The following is a 19,745-nucleotide window of genomic DNA, read 5'->3' on the forward strand; positions in this document are numbered from 1 at the left end:
TCTCCTTCTGGAGTTTAGACATTTACTCCTAGTAAAATGATACCCAATTTTTAATAAAAAACGAGTCAAAAATAACCCGTCATTATTACCCTTTTTTTTTCTTTTTAAACAATATCATGGCTGCCAACTATAATCAAGACGGAAATATGGGAAGGCCTCGACAAGGAGGCAATATACCGTTTTCTAAAATGGTATTTGACGGAAAAAGAATGAGAAAAGCAATTCAAAGAAGAACAGTAGATTATAATCACAGTGTTGCGAGATGGATGCAGGTAAACATAGAATAGAAAAAAGAGAAAAATCGACAATAACATTCTCTTTAGGAACGAGTATGGATACGTGATAAAAGAGATATCAAGTTTCTAAGACCTGATCCCAACTTTATAATTGATGTAATGTTAAACACACACACAACTTGAATCATTGACCAACCAAAAAGACATTTTGTATAGCTTTTACCACCTGTTGCATATATTGACAATCCCATGAATTCGGTAACAACCAAATTTGTTCATACTTCAACCAACAAAGTGAGATACCCTGTGAATGTGGTGAAGGTAAAAAGAGAAAAAGAAACTAGGCACGCACATTGATTGACAATTATAATCTAGTGGACACCTGAAGGACGACGTTTGATCACTGGTTCTTCAAGTGGTGAATTCACTCTTTGGAACGGCCTTACATTCAACTTTGAAACCATTTTACAAGCACACGATTCAGCCGTACGCGCAATGAATTGGTCGCATAACGACAATTGGATGGTCACCGGTGACCACAGTGGAGTGATCAAGTATTGGCAGTCCAACATGAGCAACTTGAAGATGTTTCAAGGCCATAAAGAAGCGATCCGAGACTTGACATTTGCTCCTTCAGATACCCGCTTTGCCACCTGTTCGGATGACTCCATGATCAAGATTTGGGATTTCAATACAGGAACAGAAGAAAAGGCACTCTCGGGTCACGGTTGGGATGTCAAGTGCGTCGATTGGCATCCTTATAAGGCATTGCTCGCTTCTGGTAGTAAAGATAACCTCATCAAGCTTTGGGATCCAAAGACAGCAAAGAATATTACAACATTGTAAAGAAAGATATAAAGAAAACTTAAAAGCATGCTAATAAATCTATTCTTAGGCATGGACATAAGAATACAGTACTGGCATTACAGTGGAATCAAAACGGAAACTGGCTAGTCACTGCTGGTAGAGACCAACTTGTTAAAGTATATGATATTCGAACCATGAAGGAATTACAAATATTTAGAGGCCACAAGAAGGAAATTTGCTGTAATACATACATATATATATACTTTATGCAACACACGCTGATATTTTACTTTGTTTAGCTGCCAAATGGCATCCTCAACATGAAAGATTACTAGCCACAGGTGGTTCAGATGGTTCATTGATGTTTTGGATGGTGGGTCAAGACCAACCTGCGGGAGAACAAGAGACGGCACATGAATCAAATGTCTGGTCTTTAGACTGGCATCCTGTCGGTCATATCTTGGTATCTGGTTCAAACGATCACACAACTCGTTTCTGGACTCGACCACGTCCTGGTGAGTTATCGACAGGCAAATTTGATTCTAGCCAACAATTTGAGGAAGAACAAGTGCCTTCTAAGCCAGAGCATGATCAAAGACAACAATATACAGAATTACCACCATTTAGACCCAACATCATGCCCTCTCAAAATAAATTAGAACCACCACCCTTCAGACCTGCAGGCGCACGAAGAAAGTATTGGCCAGAGGCGCCAGTAAAGAACTATTGATGAAAGTATATATATAAATGTAAATAAAATCAAGACTTTATTTATCTCTTTTGTTGTTTGTATTCATAAAAGTGAGGTGCAATATGTGCTAACCACTCCGGTTCGATCACAGTAAGATCCATCATGTAAGCTTGGGTGGTTTCGACTACCTCATGAAACACGACACATTTTGGATTACGATTGAATAACACCGAGTTTGGATGAATATGAAGCACCACATTATCTCTAATCGTTCTAAACCGTCCACTACCATCTGGCTCTGCAATGGCAGCATTCGCAAAATAACCAGTCGCAATACACTTTCGTACATCTTCGCTTGCCCTTTGTCTTCCCTCGGCTGTGTTTGGATACTTTGAGGTAGCACTGACGAGTGGTATGTCAAAGCGTTTGAGATATTTCATAAGCTGAAGACGGATGGACATGGCTCTTGAAAGGGCTTTAAAATTCAAAAATCGATCATGACACCACTTGCCAGACTTGTTGCCCTTGTTGATAAAGGCATTATATACATTGATCCACGTGAGTGTATCTCCTTCTTCTACCCAGAATTTACGTCTTGCCTCCGACAGAATGTCCTTGGGTACCTTGGCAGGTTGTGTAAAGATATTCTGGACAGACATCATGGCGGCAATGGTCACAATCTCATGGCTGCAGCCGTAGTCCTTGGATGCGAGCAATATTTTGGCAAGCATAGGGTCTACAGGGAACTCTGCAAGATGCATACCAAGAGGTATGGTCAATCTTCCTACATCATCTAATGCCTTTAACGAATACAAGAGTTCTAGTGCTCTTGTCATCAGCTCTGCAGGTGGTGGTGTGATGAAATCAAATCGAAGCACATTGTCGATTCCTAGTGCCTTTAGCTGTAAGATCACTGGCGCCAAGTTGCTCCTAAGATGTATAGATGAGCATTGTACATTATAAAGTTTATATGCACTCAACTTACCTCTGAATCTCGGGTATACTTGTATCTCGTAATGAGTTATACGTCTCTTCTGTGTACAATCTAAATGCCTTTCCTGGCCTCACACGTCCTGCTCGTCCTGCTCTCTGCATGGCCGATGCTTTCGACACAGGTGTTACTACGAGAGCTTCCATCCCAGTCTTTGGGTTGTATGCACGAATCTAGTGAATGGTGTCAGTCATTGGTTTATCTTTCTTGTTTCTTTCTAACCTTGACAAAGCCAGCATCAATCACATATACAATCCCTTCCAGTGTCACTGAGGCTTCTGCAATATTTGTAGAAACAATCACTTTTCTGCTGTACTTCGGTGTTGGTTCAAACACTTGAAGTTGCTCTTCGATTGTGAGTCCAGCATAAAGTGGTAATGGCATGATGGAGAGACTATTCTTGGGCAGTCTAACAGATAGATCAGAGACTGTGTTTATCTAGTAATAAATACCTACGTCTTTCCGCGATCGTAGATTTCGCTTACTACAGTATCAATCTCTTCTCTTCCAGTTAAGAACACCAATATATCGCCTGCTGGTTCTCGTGTATGAATGTCAAATACAGTCTGTATCGTCTTTTCTACATAGTTTGACACTGGCTCATCCAAATAGAGTATGTCTACAGGGTACATACGACCTTCCAATGAGATGATTGTTGCCGTATCCTTGGATCTATCCTTAGTTGTGTTTGTATTAAAGAATTTATAGAATTGATCCGCATCCAATGTTGCCGAAGAGATGATGACACGTAATTCTGGTCTTTTCTTTTGAATCCTAACAATATAACATAAGACTACAGACATGATCTTTTTCCCATATTTCTTACTTTTTAATGACGCCGATGAGTATATCTGTATACAAACTTCGTTCGTGCGCCTCATCGATCATAATTACGCTGTACTTTGTCAATAGTGGATCAATCATCGTTTCACGAAATAGCATACCGTCTGTCATGTACTTGACCTTGGTCCGATCGCTTGTTTGATCATCGAATCGAATTAAATAACCAACCTCTGCACCTACAGAGCAATTCATTTCTTCTGCTACACGTTGAGCTACAGAGGTTGCTGCAATTCTTCTAGGCTATCAAAATATAAGAATCTAATGTTATACTCTTATTTTCTTATTTTCTTTACTTGTGTACAGGCAATCTGCTTGCCTCCATTTGACCAACCCGCTTCCATTAAATATTGTGGAATTTCTAGATTATATTAGATAAAGAAGTCTCTATTGTTGAAATGACTTACGAGTTGTTTTGCCACTGCCCGTTTGTCCAACCACAATCACGGTTTGAAACTTTTCAAGCAAGTATAAAATTTCTTTTCTTAGCTTAAATACTGGTAAACGTTCTCTTTGTTGAGCTAATGTCAAATGACGGTATTGCTTCTCTGCATGAGCAACAACTGCATCAACTGTCTCATTTTCTGTATCACGGTCAACTGCACTGCCTTTAACGATTGATTAGTGCACACTTTGTATATGTTACTATTGACAATATATTTACCAGGTGCAACTGTTCCAGGCTTCCAAAATGACATTTACTGAAAAAAGAGAGAGATCTATAAGCTCGATTGACTGTATATTTTTAGAAATAAAAAAAAGTCCTGTCTGTGTAAGATAACCCATAGTAAAATCTTGGTGTGTCCTTTTGATGATAATACCACAGAGAATAAGGACTGCTTTTGATATGTGCTTATGATATATCTTCAATCAGGTACTTACAAAATGGAAAATATAAAGGTGTTGGTATCTCCCACACTCAAAGGGCAACACGGTTTATTGACTTTATGCGCATTAAACTCGAATAGTGTTATATAGACCTTAAATTTACTTTTTTATTAACATGTTCACACAAAGTAAGTATCTTCTTGTCCCATTACTCTTGTTTTTTTTTTTTTAGTTGGAACGGACATAATACGATTTTAACTTTCTCTATAGCTTCTGAATGCGCATCATTCTTTTATGAAAAAAAAAAAGAACCACACATATATACTACAGACCTTCACTGTATCTTTATTTGGAATAAATAAAGAAAAAAAGAGAACATTTATACATTAAGGAGCTGCGGTATTTCAACAGAGTTGACTATATTTAAGCACTGAATAATAACAAGTACACATATGTTATCGAGATAAAAGACAAACTTGATTCTCAGACTAGCGTAATGGCTCCAGGATGTACTTTACGAGCTTGAAGAAGCCCCAAAGGACCACAACGAGGCCAAATACTAAACCCTTGTATCGGTATACCACACCTTGATATAAAAAGATCAAAGAATCGCTAGGGTTCTTGTGAGTCAGTATTACTACATATGCGTCTTTTAAGTCTACTTTGCACATATAATCACTCTGTTTAATAACTCCCATAAGGCTGGTACACCCTCCATTTTGAAGTGATTGCATTGGTTGTACTGCATAGCATCATCAGGATCTCCGAATACCGCCATACTGGCGAAAGCATTTCTTTCATAGCAACTTGCTTTAACTCATACATGCTTTCTTCATAAGGGTTTAGGGGAAGATATACCGTATCCAGAAATCGTGCAATGTGTGCACTGTTCACTAGAAGAACTCCAAAGTATTAACAATTGTAAAAGAGCGTTTTAAATAATTAAGTTACCTAGCTTTAATCATTAGATTCGATTACTCCAATAGATATTGAAGTGTCCCTTGGTTAGTACTTTTTATACTTGAATGGATTGCTATCGACTTTTATGGTACAGAGGAGAAGTGGCTCTGTGCCATGCTACGCCTCAAATAATAATCTATAAAAAAAGGCGCAGTGTTCAATTCTCATTAGTGATACTTATTCATGTGATAATCTTGTTTTCATATAAAAAGAAGGCCATTTTTTTTAAAGAAAATATCTATTATAAGGGGATGTTGGTGTTTATAATAATTAAAGGTTTTGAATATGAAACAATAAAGAATTTTGAAAATAAAAGAATAGTTCAAGAACAAATAACTTTTTCAGCAAGGTGTATTGACAATATATTTTCTGTGTCAAGACTATTGATCGCAAACGACCTTTGGTTAAATGAAGTGCCTGAAGACACTGGCACGTATGAAATACAAAGGCATAGTAATGGACAATGTACTTGTAAATTTGTATCGCCAGAAGACCTGACTTAAAAAGTTGCTTTCATATAAAATGATGCTGAAATAATGAGCTTTATTTCTTTCTTTTTATGCTTAATAAAGAAGATATAGAAGCTCATCGACGCATTTCTATATCTCTTAATAATACTCCTTACTTCTTCTTTAACAAGAATTTAACTCGCAAGTTGTTGACTTAATAGCTTTTTTTTCAAATAAAAGGCTGATTACAACGACATCTGTGACGAATTGTAAGCATAACAAGTCTAGTTGAGTCGTCCATGAATAAAATCAAACTGTGTGATTAACACGTTCCTTTAGTAACGATCACGTCTATAATAATCATATGCAAGATGCCATGAACAAACCTGGGGTATACTATTGACCGTACAGCTTCGATAGTTCCATAAAGCTGCAGCTAAATCCGTCTGCAATCTTGGTCATGGTAAGTATTTATATGTGTATACATCGTTCATTGTTGGCAATCGATGCAATTTTTTAGGCACAGTGTTTCGTCACTGGAGCATGTCCACTCCGGCCAAGAGTGTCTATGTGATGATCAAGGAACAGCGTGTGGCTGTGCCTATTGACTTCAACAGGGATCTCACGTTGGAGTCATTTGTGACGTTCCACAAGCCTTTGGTGGCAAGTTGTTCATACAAAAAGATGGGAGAAAAAAAGTTTACACATGAAAAATGTAGATGGCGTATGTGGAAAAATTGGAAGCTTTGAAAGCACTCAAGACTGAACAAAAGCGATTTTTGCGTTCTCCTGGTGTCAGCTACCCAAACCTTGCAAGCCTTGTGAACCCTAGAGTTATCCGGCTAAATGAAGCCAAACATGTAAGCATTGTTGCAGCAACGGCCCAATGAGCAAGCCAAATATATATATATATAAAGAATAGAATAGAACCATTAAAAGTAGCTAAAACTTCTTTCGTCAAGTTATTCATCATCTAAGCAAGGACAAGGAGTAGATGCTTGTTTATCAAATTATTCAAAAAAGTTGCATGTGCTTCCCAAGGTCAGACGATCTTCCAACTGGACGTGGACTTCTGCTGGCTCTGCTGGGTATTTCCACCATCGAGATCAATATTATTTTAATCGTTTTTACCTATCTCTAGACAGTACGCGTCACAATCTTGAGTCCGATGACTGTTTCTCTAACGGACTTGTTCTGCACCATGCACCATGAAAAAAAGACGCCCTTCTTGAGCGTCTGGACATCGTGCTTGCAATCGAGTGTTTGCTTATTTTTCTGAGGCAATTGCTGTGAGACTTATATCTATCTTATTGTCGCTGTTGTAGGCTCAGCAAGATAAGAGTGAAAACAGAAAAAGAATCAATAGGAGTGTTTAAAAGGTTGACTGAAGTTAAAATACTCGCTTTGTGTAAAAGGGGTTCAATATTATTTTTCATTTTGTGACTATAAAATAAAAACCAACAATATGACACTTGACTTAGTTAAAATGAATGCTTATAGTTAAAGAAACAAAGGGAAAGGAAGTGTTCTCAATACATAGATACTGAAGGGAATTGTCTGTGATACTATTCAGTATTCCATGAACTTGACATTTTCCATCTGTCTTGGTATATGATCAGAAGTCTTCACTTTGCTTATATCAATTTCTTCTTCTTTTTCCTCACCATATAGTTGGACGGAAATATTTGCTGCATCTAAGAACTGTACAGGCGTACACTACATGAACCAGAAAATACACCAGAAGTTAGACTAATACTACAGACGTTACCTCTATCCATTACCTATGATGTTATCCAACAAAACCTTTGAATGTGTAGTGTTGCGCTAAACATGTCTTTATACATTCACCAACTTGGCTTGTTTCTTTTCAAGAAAAAAAAAGAGATAAAAGAAGTATTGTATTTATCATTTATTCCAATTTTATGTTGTCAATTGATCAAAAAAAGACTACTCACGATAAATTCGTATTTACATTAATAAGCCTATTTTCTAGTTCATTTTCTGATGTATTTTCTGTTGCATGTAGTGTTCATCTTCTGAAATTGCAACTGTCATTTTAAAATGGACTCTGCTATGAACATAACCATCCTGTAACTGATATTGCACAATGGAAGAAAGTAATTGAGAACCATATTGCCAAGCATGGTGCTGAGTGGCAACAAGTAACCACACTGAAACACTGACACAGCCAGTTGAAGAAGTGAGTATCCATGTAGTAATGGGCATGATTTCTAACAACAATAAAGGTACTCTTCAAAGCCTTCAGTGGTTCAGCAATGAGGATACAATAGGAAGTACAAAAGCTTGTCTAGCAACAATTACTATTTCCATAGTGAAGCACTCTTTCATTTTATTTGACGAGTGATAGATAATTTATGTATCTAGAAAGATGAGCCACGCAACAGTGAAACGAATGACAACTTATCATATTTGAATCAATTCATCTTTGAGCAAAAGCAATTTAAATACTTGTAACAATGGCTTTAAATGAATACTTTTTTGAACAAAAAAATGTGATTGCTCCTTTTGAATAAAGATTAGAGTAACCTTCATCCCTTTTTCTTTTGATGAAATCCATCTAGATTAAAAAAAAATTATCTAATAATATTGCTTAGAAACATTATCACTCCAAGTAATTTATTAAGGCATCAATTCATCGATATACTTATATCATTCCAAATCCTTCTGCGTTACTTATACTAGTTAGCAGTCTTTCTTTTAGCTTCTCTTTGCTACTGTATTCACAAAGCAGTAACACGTTATAGCAAGTATGCGATGTAGGTAACCTTGATCATCATAGTTAGTATTGTTCCTCAGTTAATCAACGTAAACCTACCTATCAGAATCGCCTCCATTTTTCGCGATAACAAATTGAAGCTTACTGAGCCCACCTATGGGCGCCTAAGAAATTAATTATTGCTCTGCGTAATACTTTTTATATCGTCCACTTACTCTATCAGATCCTGTTGCAAAAAATAGCAGTTTCTTCTTTTCCTCATAAGAAAAGGAATGTGCAATCTCCCAAAAGTATCTAAGATGTGTGAGTCACATAGAGAATCTGCTTGTATGTGAGGTCATACTTTATAATATCAGAATCCTTTGTCCATCCTCCATCATAGACAGTTGATTTCTCTAACGCTTCAAAGTCAAGATCGGAGCAACCACATATTAGTTGCTCCACTTCTTCAGGTCTAAATATCTTCCAGCATGTTGGTCATTGAACAGTACAGTGTTTTATAAATCATTACCTTGATTGCACTATCCTGACATACTAGCATAAACCCTTCTTTAAATGCTTCAAACTGCTTTTTCACAGAAACATCGAGGATAAACTTGGTGTAAAGATCTACAAATTCTATTCTATTATCCTTTGTCAGTTGTATCTCTGCTCCATTCGGTTTTAAATCGTATGTGAACACATGTCCAAAAGACTCTACACTAACTTGAAAGGAGCGATCGTATTCTGCTTCAATATCTCCATCATACTGCAAGAGTATCTCTAAGCCTTTCCCTAGAGTCTAGCACAACATTATTAAGCTTCAGAAAGGGGGGAAGCTCGACTCAATATATCGTCTTACAGGATCAAGCTGCTTCAGATCGGACAAGCCCACATCAACATTCATCAGTTTTTTGTATAGTGCAAGTGGGAAATGAAGATCAAGTATGACACTATTATATACAGCAAGGCCGAGAAGCAATCCAATGAGCTTGTATTCTCTGACATTGACATTGTCTAGTACTGGATTATGTGAGAACCAGCATAACCTCGATTCTTCATTATAATTGAATAGTCCATATTTTGGATCAAATATCTCTCGAACTATCAGCTGAAAAAACTCTTTTTGTACACCACCTTCGTCAACTCCTTCCTCTCCTACAAACTGCACTCTCAGCTGCTTCTTGAGATCATGTATTGACTTTTCTTCCAACTTGTATCCCAAAAATAGTGAATGATTTACTTATGAAGTGTTAGATAAACATACCTGAAGAAGTGTATCAGCGATGATATAATCTCTTCGTATTTCAAGCACAAGATAAGGGCTGTTAACACCTATCAAAGGGGCCCTTTTTCGTCAGAAAGATACATGTCTATAATGTTATTCATACCTTGAAATAAAGCACGAAAGAAGGCATCTTGAAGCTCATGTCGCATTTGATACACACTTTCCACCTTGAGTACATCTGCCTTGACTGCCGGGTTCAACAAAAAGGGGTAATCACAAAATGAAAATCTGGTAAAGCTTGTTAGAAATTCGATTGAGATGGTCAAAAGCGTACCCTTTTTTATCTTTGTAATTTGGAAAGTCCTCTTTTATCTCGATTTGCTCATTTACAGTCTCGTTGTAAAATTCTGTATAGGACACTAATCTTTGCTGTTCATTGAGACTATCTTATGGGATCATGAGTATCTTAACATTGACAAGTTCTATATTATGTCTTACATAGAACAGCAATACACTTGGTTGCATCAATGACAGACACGTCTGGATACACACCTCCAGAGTTTCCAGTACGAAGCTGTAAACGCTTTGATAGAAAGCTTTGGAATATTTGAAGCACATGCCTAAACTGAGATAAATCATCTTGATCTTCAGGCGTAGGTTCTATTAAATATCGAAATAGTCTAACTTGTTCCTCTTTATTCAACTTGATGATAAATCCGCATATTTCTTGCAAGAGATGCTTTGTGCTGTTTACATCGATAAATTCTCTACACTTTTTTGAGGGAAAGTCAATATACCTTTTCTCTTTCTCTATTGTTTTGGCTTACTTGAAATAAAATGACAATGATGTTTAGGATATCTGCATTGATATTCTCTTGGTTGTTGCGAGTCATGGATTGGATAAGTCGCTTAGATCGTTCTGAAATAGTAGTAATCCAAAGTGCCCACTAAATAAACATATTGGTTCATTTTCCCTTTCTCCTTATCTTTTTTCCTTTACTTGTGCTGATAATAGTTCAAAGCTCTTTTTAGCTTCCACTTTGTCGATAGGGCAACGTTCCTTTAGACTAGGTTTTTTCTAAATGATACTTCAACAACTTATACCAAATTCAACTCTTTACATGTATTCACCTGCTGAAAACTAGCGCTGACATAGTCTTGGTTGCTGAATACTTCACTTAAATATACAGACACTGAACTCCATTCCACTTCTTCTATAAGTTGTTGCACAATTTTTAAATCAAGATAATCTGTTAAAGAATGAGAAACTTGCTGTGATAATCAAGTTGAATGCACTACCGAAATGAACCGTCATTGAGAATAAAAAAGAGATTGCCAGGAGATTATGCGACAATCTCACTTTGGTGCGCACCATGGCTGTATTTAAATTCATCCAATGAACTCCTCCGTTTGAATGCACTCAAATGGGCCATTACGGATTTTCTCTCTCTCTGCATGATCACTCTGCTTAGTTTTTTTGTCTATTGTTCATGAGTATATGTAACTATGGTCTCTTCTATTCATTAAATTGTGGTCAATCTAATGCTGTTGATTCTTGCAAGAAGAAAAAAAAGAAGCAGAATAGTAAATCGTAGAGTCTAAAAATATAAATACCAAGGGTGTTTTAATCCATTTAATGAAACATAGTAATGTTTAATACAGGTAGCTAGAAGACTACAACTTGACCACTCTTTCTAGTTAAATCTGCAAAAAAAAATCAGGCTAGTGTATATCATAACGTATACAACATACTTTAATATCTCATACACTTTTAGTTTTTAGCTAGTACTTGTCTTAACCTATAGACTGTCTTGCTCCTATCTCTAGTCTTTACTATGGACAGCATATAGAACAGGATTTCTGTTCTATTCAAAATCAGAGCCAATCGTATCGTGAATATCTGCATTTAAATTTGACGTGTTACAAAAGACGTTCCCGCATAATAATGGCGCTACCTTGTGTCATATTTCTTTCTTTCTTTCTTTTTTGACGTGAGTTACTTAAAAAGACATATTAATCGATCACATAAAATATATATGAAATCAGTCAAAAAGGGAGGCATGTACGCCAAATATATCCGTCATTATAAAGAAAAACTTACACTTTAATAGCAGTATCCCATAGTACATCAGATATGGATCAAACCGAGAGAAGAAGTATTAGTTTAATACGGTCAAGCAGCAGCATAGTAATCAGTAGTAATGGTAATTAATTATTATTGACAACAAATCTAAAAATTGTGTTATTGATGATAATTCATTACAGATCCAAAGCGCACTATGAAGAGTTCAATAAAAAGCATATCAAGGTAATTATTAAGCCAACTGTACTTTAAATGCACTAAAAAAGAAGGTAATAGACACCGTCGCCACCAGAACCGAGTGGGCAGCTGGTCAGCGTCAAGCACTGTTTCACAAGATCAAAATGATAAATCAACTCGAACTGTCCAGCTGGTAGGGATACACAATCAGCTTCAGCTTCCTAATACAAATAAACCACCCCATAATAAACCTTATGTGAAGGTAATATGAGTATATACACTTTTCATTAAAAATTAACTCTTACATCTTTTATGTTTCAGACCAAGACTAAATTCAAGACAAGTAAGCGGTTTCATCGAATTGTGCTGGCACAAACGCTAGCAGTAGATACCACTGACGTCTATGCCACCGCTGGGTTATCTGTGAATGGCATAGATGAAGAAGAAGATGCCAAACGCCCTTTAGACGCAATATGGGCCATAAGCTTCAGTAAGGATGGCAAGTATATGGCTACTGGTGGGCAAAACTGCGTTATCAATGTTTGGAAAGTATTGAGAGACCTTGATAGAAGCGATAATATGAGTATACAAGATATATCACCTCATCAACCATCCATCAAGGTGTTTCATGACATTCCCATAAGAGTCTATACTGGACATAAAGCTGATGTTCTCGATATATGTTGGTCAAAGGTATTTCTAACGCTGTATTCACTATACTGTGTATACTTAAACAAAGATACTATCCTAGAGCAATTTTCTGATTTCTGGATCCATGGACAAAACTGTCAGGTAAAGAACAAGCATTGAATCATCAGTCACATGATCTAATGCTCTGATTTAGGTTATGGCATATATCCCAGGACGTCTGCTTGTGTGTGTTTCGGCATTTGGATATCGTCACTAGCGTAAAGTTTCATCCCAAGGTAAGCTGCGTTCAAAAAGGGATAATAGAATTGCTAAAAAAGGTAATATTACAGGACGATCGGTTTTTTCTTTCTGGGTCAATGGATAGCAGACTTCGGCTTTGGAGTATTCCCGAAAAGCGAGTTGCATTCTGGAATGAAATACAAAGTGGCAACATGATTACAGCAGTAGGATTTACTATAGATGGTAAAACGGCTTGTGCAGGCGCAAGTACGGGAGATGTGTTCTTTTTTGAGACTCAAGGCTTAAAGTTTAATACCCAAATCCTTGTGAAAAGCGCTCGTCAAAAACATGGCAAGAAAGTAACTGGCATTGAGCCTATGCCTAATCTGCCATCAAGTGAAAACCGAATTATAGTGACAACAAATGATTCTAAAATATGGATGATCAATATAAAAGACAAGAGCATCATGTACAAGTATAAGGGATTAGATAACACAACTATGCAAATAAGAGCCAAGTTCAGGTATTCTTTCTTTCCCTCACTTGGTTTGTTCAAGTCCTAAACGACTTTATATATAGTGATGATGGACGTTATATCGTGAGTGGATCAGAGGATGGTCGCATATACCTGTGGTGTACAGACCAAGTGACATACTTTCCATTCCAGCACATCTATGAAAACTACATCAAATCACCTAGACTAAATAATATAGAGAGCAAAATATTACGAATTATGCAAGAAGAAAGGTTACCTCAATACCAATCCCGTGGTATATCGGGATGGCTGAAGAAAGGTGGAAGAAAAGTGAGTCATAAACTTCGCAGTCTTGACGAAAGCTTTCATGCGCATGAACACATTGTCACATCAACAGCATTTGCTCCAACAAAAACTAAACAATTGCTGGCAAGTGCAGGAGGGGATATCATCTTTGACAACACGCCTGTGTATGCATTTAAAGAAGTCGATTATGGAAATACCACACAAAATAGAACAGATGATAGTAGCGCATCATCATCAGAGAATCACTTGCCCAACTCAAAGAGCAAAAGAAACTCACAGCTTATACTCGATGAGGCAATACCAGAGGAAAGGCAGTGTTTTAATTATCCCGATAGTCAGATCATTGTCTCTGCTGACCTACACGGATCAATTAAAGTATGGAGAATGGACTCTGGTATCTACGGCGCCGAAACGTCGCCGTCATCTTGATCTCATTAATATGTATAAACAAGTGCTCAAACTAATAAAATATGTTGAATATACATAAATAAGCATGTCATATTATAATAAAGACTATAGTAAATGATTCGTTTTACGTCTTTACGTCCTTTATTTTTGTTCCTGACATGAAAAATCGGCACCCTAATCCGATAAATGGTAGGCCTTCAGTCACATAGCATACTTTTTAGAAAATACACCCAATTTGGAAATACCTTTTACTATATATGGAACAATTTTTTTGTGATCCACGTATTACTCACACTCGTGGTACAAACAAAGGATAGAAAATATAGATATTGAATGCATGCAAGTGTACGCTATAGTGCTTAATTGTTATTTTAATGAACTTCATTGTTAATACGTTCCTTATTTATCATTTTATAAAGATTAAACAACCAGATATTATTGGAATTCGTTGTTTAGCGCACTTCTGTGACACATTATAGCAAAAAAGCATTTACTTTTTTCCGCTGAAAAATGTTCCTCCGTGGAAAGCTTACTGCGCGATTACATGAAATTGGAGTGTACTACCTTGGATCAACTCATAGCATCCTATTATGTAGATAATATGATGAACACTATATGCGATAATGTGGTCATCCAACCTTTGAAATGAATTTGATGGACCAACGGTGTAAATGCTGCAGAAACTAGAAAGCGTTCGGAGTTGTGGTTGTGTAACGGTACATTTTCTTGATTTGTATATAAATAACCGCGCACGATTCTCAGTTCTTTTCATTTTTGTTAAAAAGATAATATAAACATAGAATAGAAGACATCTAGAAATATGTCTAATGAAAATAAGGCAAGTACATAACAGTAAAAAAGAGATGTGTTGACTAATTATTCCATATATAGTCTCCAAAAAAGGAGAAACAACCCTCAGTATCCATTATACAACTATTTCGATTCTCAACCTTTGGAGAACGCATTCTGATTCTACTTGCTACCATACTTTCCATTGCTGTAGGAGCTATACAGCCTTGTTCAATCTTAATATATGGAAGATTTTTGGGAACACTTACAGGATCGCTGTCAGATATCGATTCGTTACTCGATATCACGGCTCCTGTGATTCATATTATGGCCTATTTTGGTACTGCCGTTTTGGTTTCTGCCTATGCATCAAATTGTTTGTGGATTCTCACAGGTGAAAGTCAAACACGCAGAATTAGAATTATGTATCTTCATTCAGTTTTACGCCAAGACATGAGCTGGTTTGACAAGGCAGGAGAAGGCTCGCTTAATACTCGACTAGCTACAGACACACAATTGATACAAGATGGAATCTCAGAAAAGTTTGGTTTGATTATCACTTTGGCTGCTCAGTTCATTGCTGGTGTTGTTGTCGCATTTGTACAAGGCTGGCGATTAGCAATCTTGATATTGGTTGTGTTACCCCTCATGGCTATAACAGTTGTTGTTATGAGTCATAACATGAGAAAGTACATCAGGTTGGCTCAAGCTTCATATGCAGATGCCGGCTCTGTAGCAGAGCAAACATTCAACGCTATCCGAACAGTTTACTCCTTTTCATTACAGCAGCGAATGGTAAATCTTTATGAAGTTCAATTGGAAAAGGCTCGAAAGATGGGCATAAAGCGTGGTATAACCATTGGTGCAGGTTTTGCTGCATTCATGTTTTTGTTTTTTGCATCTTATGCTTTAATTCTTTGGTATGGTGCCAGACTTGTCAGTCAAAGTCAAATGACAGGCCCTACTGTCCTGGTTGTCTTTTTGTCTATGATGATGGGATGTATGGCATTCATTCGTCTTCCAACAAATTTGTCTGCTGTTTCAGGTGCCTGTGGTGCAGCTTTCAAAATCTTTGAAATCATTGATCGTGTGCCCAATATTGATCCAGACTCAAACCAAGGTTTAATCCCCGATCATGTCGAAGGCGCCTTAGAGTTCAAGAATGTCATGTTCAAGTACCCCACACGTCCGGATGTAACCATCTTGAAAGACCTTTCGCTAAAGGTGAAGCCCGGAATGACTGTTGCCTTTGTTGGCGCCTCTGGATCCGGAAAATCTACTAGTATCCAATTAATTCAGCGATTTTATGATCCTTTATCTGGTCAAGTTTCTCTGGATGGACATGATCTCAAGACCTTAAACCTCAAATGGTTACGTCAGCAAATAGGTGTAGTCAGCCAAGAACCTGTCCTTTTCAACATGACAATTCGACAAAACTTGCTTATGGGAGCCTCAGAAAAGATCTCTAATGAACAAATTATTGAAGCCTGTAAAGAAGCTAATTGCCACTCTTTCATCTCCCAGCTCCCTCAAGGGTACGATACGATTGTTGGTGATTTCGGAAGCATGCTCTCTGGCGGCCAAAAGCAAAGAATTGCCATTGCTCGTGCCATTTTGAAAAACCCTACCATTCTTTTACTTGATGAGGTAAATGATATACATTTTTTTCTCTTGAACTTGATATACTTATTCTTTAAACTTAGGCTACCTCTGCGTTAGATACTCAATCAGAACGTCTTGTTCAAAATGCCTTGGATAGAGCTGCTGCTAAAAGAACTACAGTAGTTGTTGCCCATCGTCTTTCAACCATTCGTAATGCGGACCTTATTGTGGTTATGGATCATGGAGAAATTGCCGAGCAAGGAACACACGAAGAATTGATCGCAAAGAACGGCCCCTATGCCGACTTGGTACGAAAACAAACGATTGATACCAAGAGAGAAGGCAGTGATGACGACGATACTGATAATACAGAGACTGAGGAACAACTTGAACAAGAAGAAATGAATACTCTCCGAAAGAAAATTACCCGAGAAATGAGCCGTCGTTCTGGACATGAACTAACAAAAGTGCTGTCCGTAAATGAAAAGACACTTGATGACTCTCCAGAGGAACTCGATGCATATGAACTTAAGCTTAAAAAGGAAAAAGAAGAAAAGAAAATGATGAAGAAACAAAAGGCTCCTACCTGGAAAGTAGTTCGTGACATGCGCCAGGAATATATGTGGATCTTTATCGGAACTGTCACCTCTGTTATTGCTGGCTGCGTTTTCCCCGTCTATGGTTTCTTGTTCTCAAAGATTATCGTCCTTATCTCTGTCCCTGGTACCGTGATCGAACAAGGACCTATGCAAGGTGTAAACTTGTATGCATTTATCTTTTTAATCATTGGTATACTCGCATTCTTTGGCTTTGGTGGTCAAAATTGGGCATTTGAGGTTGCCGGCGAAAATTACACAAAGCGATTACGTCTCAAGGTGTTTGCTGCTTATTTACGTCAAGAAGTTGGCTTTTTTGATGAAGAAGATAATAATACTGGTTCTTTGATTTCTACACTAGCTGTCGATGCAAAGAATGTAAACGAATTGGTGACTAGAGTCTGGGGTGACGTCGTTGCTATGTTTTCTACCATCATTTTTGGTCTTATCGTTGCTATGGTTCATAGTTGGGCTCTAACACTGATCATCCTCTGCTTTTCACCCATTATCATAGCTACCACTGCATATGAACGTCAAGTTCAAAGAGGATTCGAAGACAATACCAAGACGGCCAATGCTCAAAGTGGTAAAGTTGCTGGCGAAGCTATTCGTGAAGTCCGAACAGTTGCATCTCTCAACAAACAAGATTATTTTGAACAGAGATACATACATGCTACCGAAAGACCTCATCGACTAGCTCTAAAGAAAGCCTATCTATCCTCCATTGCATACTCGTTAAATAAGGGCGTCAACATCTATACTAGCTGTGTTGCATTCTATGCAGGTGTGCGTCTTATCATGGATCGAATGATTGACTTTCCTCAAATGTTTACGAGTATGACTGTCATCATGACAACAGCTGAAAGTGCTGGACGTAGTTCAACCTTTGTTTCAACGTAAGTATTAATGCATAATATTAAATAATACGATGGCTGATTCTTGTTTTATCCATAGGTTTGCAAAAGCTAAGTTCTCAGCTATTGCTTCATTTAGTATCATTGAACGTCAACCCAAGATTGACCCTGATCTTGAAGGTATCGAGCCAAAGGTTGGTAGCCTGAATGGAGATATTGGGTTCGAAAACATCAAGTTCCGTTACCCTGCACGTCCTAAACAAGCCATTTTTGATGGTGAATTCAATTTGAAAGGTAAAGCGAACCAAACGATTGCTCTTGTTGGACCTTCTGGTTGCGGTAAATCAACAACCATTGGAATGCTTCAGCGCTGGTATGATCCTTTAGAAGGAAAAGTCTCACTCGATAACCAAGACGTAAAATCCTACTCTTTACACAACCTTCGAAGTCACATGGCGCTCGTTAGTCAAGAACCCTCATTATTTGATATGACTATTGAAGAAAATCTCCGTTTTGGTATCGTTGATGGTATAGAAGTTAGTCAACAAGAAATTGAAGAGGCCTGTAAGGCTGCAAATATCCATGAATTCATCATTAGCCTCCCTGATGGTTATAAAACTCGTGTTGGTGACAAAGGGTCACAGCTCTCGGGTGGCCAAAAGCAAAGAATTGCTATTGCTCGTGCACTACTTCGTAAGCCTAGAGTTTTACTACTGGATGAAGCCACATCTGCTTTGGATAGTGATTCTGAAAAGGCAGTACAGAAGGCTATTGATACTATTCTGGATCAAGGAGGACGAACAACGATTACGATTGCTCACCGTTTATCTACTATTCAGAACGCTGATCTCATTTGTGTAATTAAAAATGGTAAAGTCGTTGAACAAGGCTCCCATTGGGAGCTATTGCATCTGGATGGTGTATATGCTGGATTGGTGAAAGAACAGTCTCTTACAGTTTTATAATTCAATGTTCTCCCTTTAATATTATTTGTAACTATTTCTTTTGAATATAAATGTAGATATATAAATAAACTTATAGATTAACCATTCTATCTTTTAAATACATTGTTCATTCATAAGCAAACTTCTCATTTTTATATCATGTTCTAAAACACATCCCTAGGAATAGTTCATTTGGTCATGTAGAACTTGTCATTCACAGTCTTACTAGTCAATACCAGGATGTTTTCTTCCTTGATTCCTTAATATATCACCTCCCTGTAAGTACAAGTAGAACAAAATGTATAGTGATTGTTAACGTATTATTTTAGGGTCTTTTTTTTTTGAATATGATGTTCATACTTCGCCTGCAGTCATGCTCTTCAGGGATGGTGTAAGGGCTAATGAAATAGTCGATTTCCAACCTCAAGAAATATACGCAGAAACGATTGGCGAATTATAAAAAAAAATATATACGCTTTATCTTTTAAAAATGTATCTAAAGCGTACATGTTCTATTTAATCTATTCATGCAGAAAGCATTACCAAAAATGACCTGGCACAATCTATTAGACATGCACAAGTGGCAATTCTCCTTTAAACACTGACCAATATAGTAAACCAGCGATAACGTTACTTGATTAAGCCGTACATGTTCAGTTTAATACAATAAATACATATGATTCTAATTTGCGCTCTTAGCTTGCTTACAAAATGAGCATTGCCTACTAAGTCCTAGACTTATTTCTTCAACTGTAAATCATAAACCATTCTCTATCGATATCGTTGACACTCGGCTCACTTTTCAAACTGTTGATAATTCATTAAGCAGTTAAGTTAGACTCAAGTTTACATCCTTCTATGCCGCAAATATTTTATGTTTTTTCTGTGCACAGAC

The 19,745-nt window shown here is 37.3% G+C and overlaps 5 protein-coding genes across 5 annotated transcripts; 3 read left to right on the top strand and 2 right to left on the bottom strand.

Annotated features, from left to right (window-relative positions):
- Positions 1-188: 188 nt before the first annotated feature.
- RHIMIDRAFT_286360 (WD40 repeat-like protein) lies at positions 189-1,773 on the top strand (the record flags this gene model as incomplete). Its single annotated transcript, XM_023613374.1, has 6 exons — positions 189-272; positions 324-392; positions 453-557; positions 612-1,078; positions 1,132-1,283; positions 1,343-1,773. 6 exons carry the CDS (start codon positions 189-191, stop codon positions 1,771-1,773), a joined length of 1,308 nt encoding a protein of 435 aa, XP_023462396.1.
- A 1,127-nt stretch (positions 1,774-2,900) lies between these two features.
- RHIMIDRAFT_268301 (P-loop containing nucleoside triphosphate hydrolase protein) lies at positions 2,901-4,326 on the bottom strand. The gene is made up of 6 exons (XM_023612064.1): positions 4,230-4,326; positions 3,973-4,173; positions 3,862-3,926; positions 3,552-3,808; positions 3,182-3,499; positions 2,901-3,134 (listed from the first exon to the last, which is right to left on the bottom strand). The coding sequence occupies exons 1-6, from the start codon at positions 4,261-4,263 to the stop codon at positions 2,924-2,926; spliced, it is 1,086 nt and encodes a 361-aa protein (XP_023462397.1). The 5' UTR covers positions 4,264-4,326; the 3' UTR covers positions 2,901-2,923.
- Positions 4,327-8,322: 3,996 nt separating this feature from the next.
- Positions 8,323-10,192, bottom strand: RHIMIDRAFT_268321 (uncharacterized protein; the record flags this gene model as incomplete). The annotated part of the gene is made up of 7 exons (XM_023612065.1): positions 9,910-10,192; positions 9,786-9,853; positions 9,381-9,731; positions 9,051-9,320; positions 8,883-9,001; positions 8,755-8,833; positions 8,323-8,703 (listed from the first exon to the last, which is right to left on the bottom strand). Coding segments are annotated over exons 1-7 (998 nt in total), but the record flags the coding sequence as incomplete, so codon positions are not given.
- A 1,688-nt stretch (positions 10,193-11,880) lies between these two features.
- Positions 11,881-14,086, top strand: RHIMIDRAFT_241454 (WD40 repeat-like protein; the record flags this gene model as incomplete). Its single annotated transcript, XM_023609584.1, has 8 exons — positions 11,881-11,950; positions 12,012-12,054; positions 12,106-12,268; positions 12,328-12,699; positions 12,758-12,798; positions 12,851-12,932; positions 12,987-13,399; positions 13,456-14,086. The coding sequence occupies 8 exons, from the start codon at positions 11,881-11,883 to the stop codon at positions 14,084-14,086; spliced, it is 1,815 nt and encodes a 604-aa protein (XP_023462399.1).
- Positions 14,087-14,854: 768 nt separating this feature from the next.
- Positions 14,855-18,954, top strand: RHIMIDRAFT_268406 (p-glyco protein). Its single transcript, XM_023612066.1, has 4 exons — positions 14,855-14,903; positions 14,957-16,501; positions 16,558-17,948; positions 18,007-18,954. The coding sequence occupies exons 2-4, from the start codon at positions 15,182-15,184 to the stop codon at positions 18,869-18,871; spliced, it is 3,576 nt and encodes a 1,191-aa protein (XP_023462400.1). The 5' UTR covers positions 14,855-14,903; positions 14,957-15,181; the 3' UTR covers positions 18,872-18,954.
- The last annotated feature ends 791 nt before the right edge of the window (positions 18,955-19,745 follow it).

This window comes from Rhizopus microsporus (assembly GCF_002708625.1).
Source record: "Rhizopus microsporus ATCC 52813 unplaced genomic scaffold scaffold_22, whole genome shotgun sequence".
NCBI classification, from domain to species: domain Eukaryota; kingdom Fungi; phylum Mucoromycota; class Mucoromycetes; order Mucorales; family Rhizopodaceae; genus Rhizopus; species Rhizopus microsporus.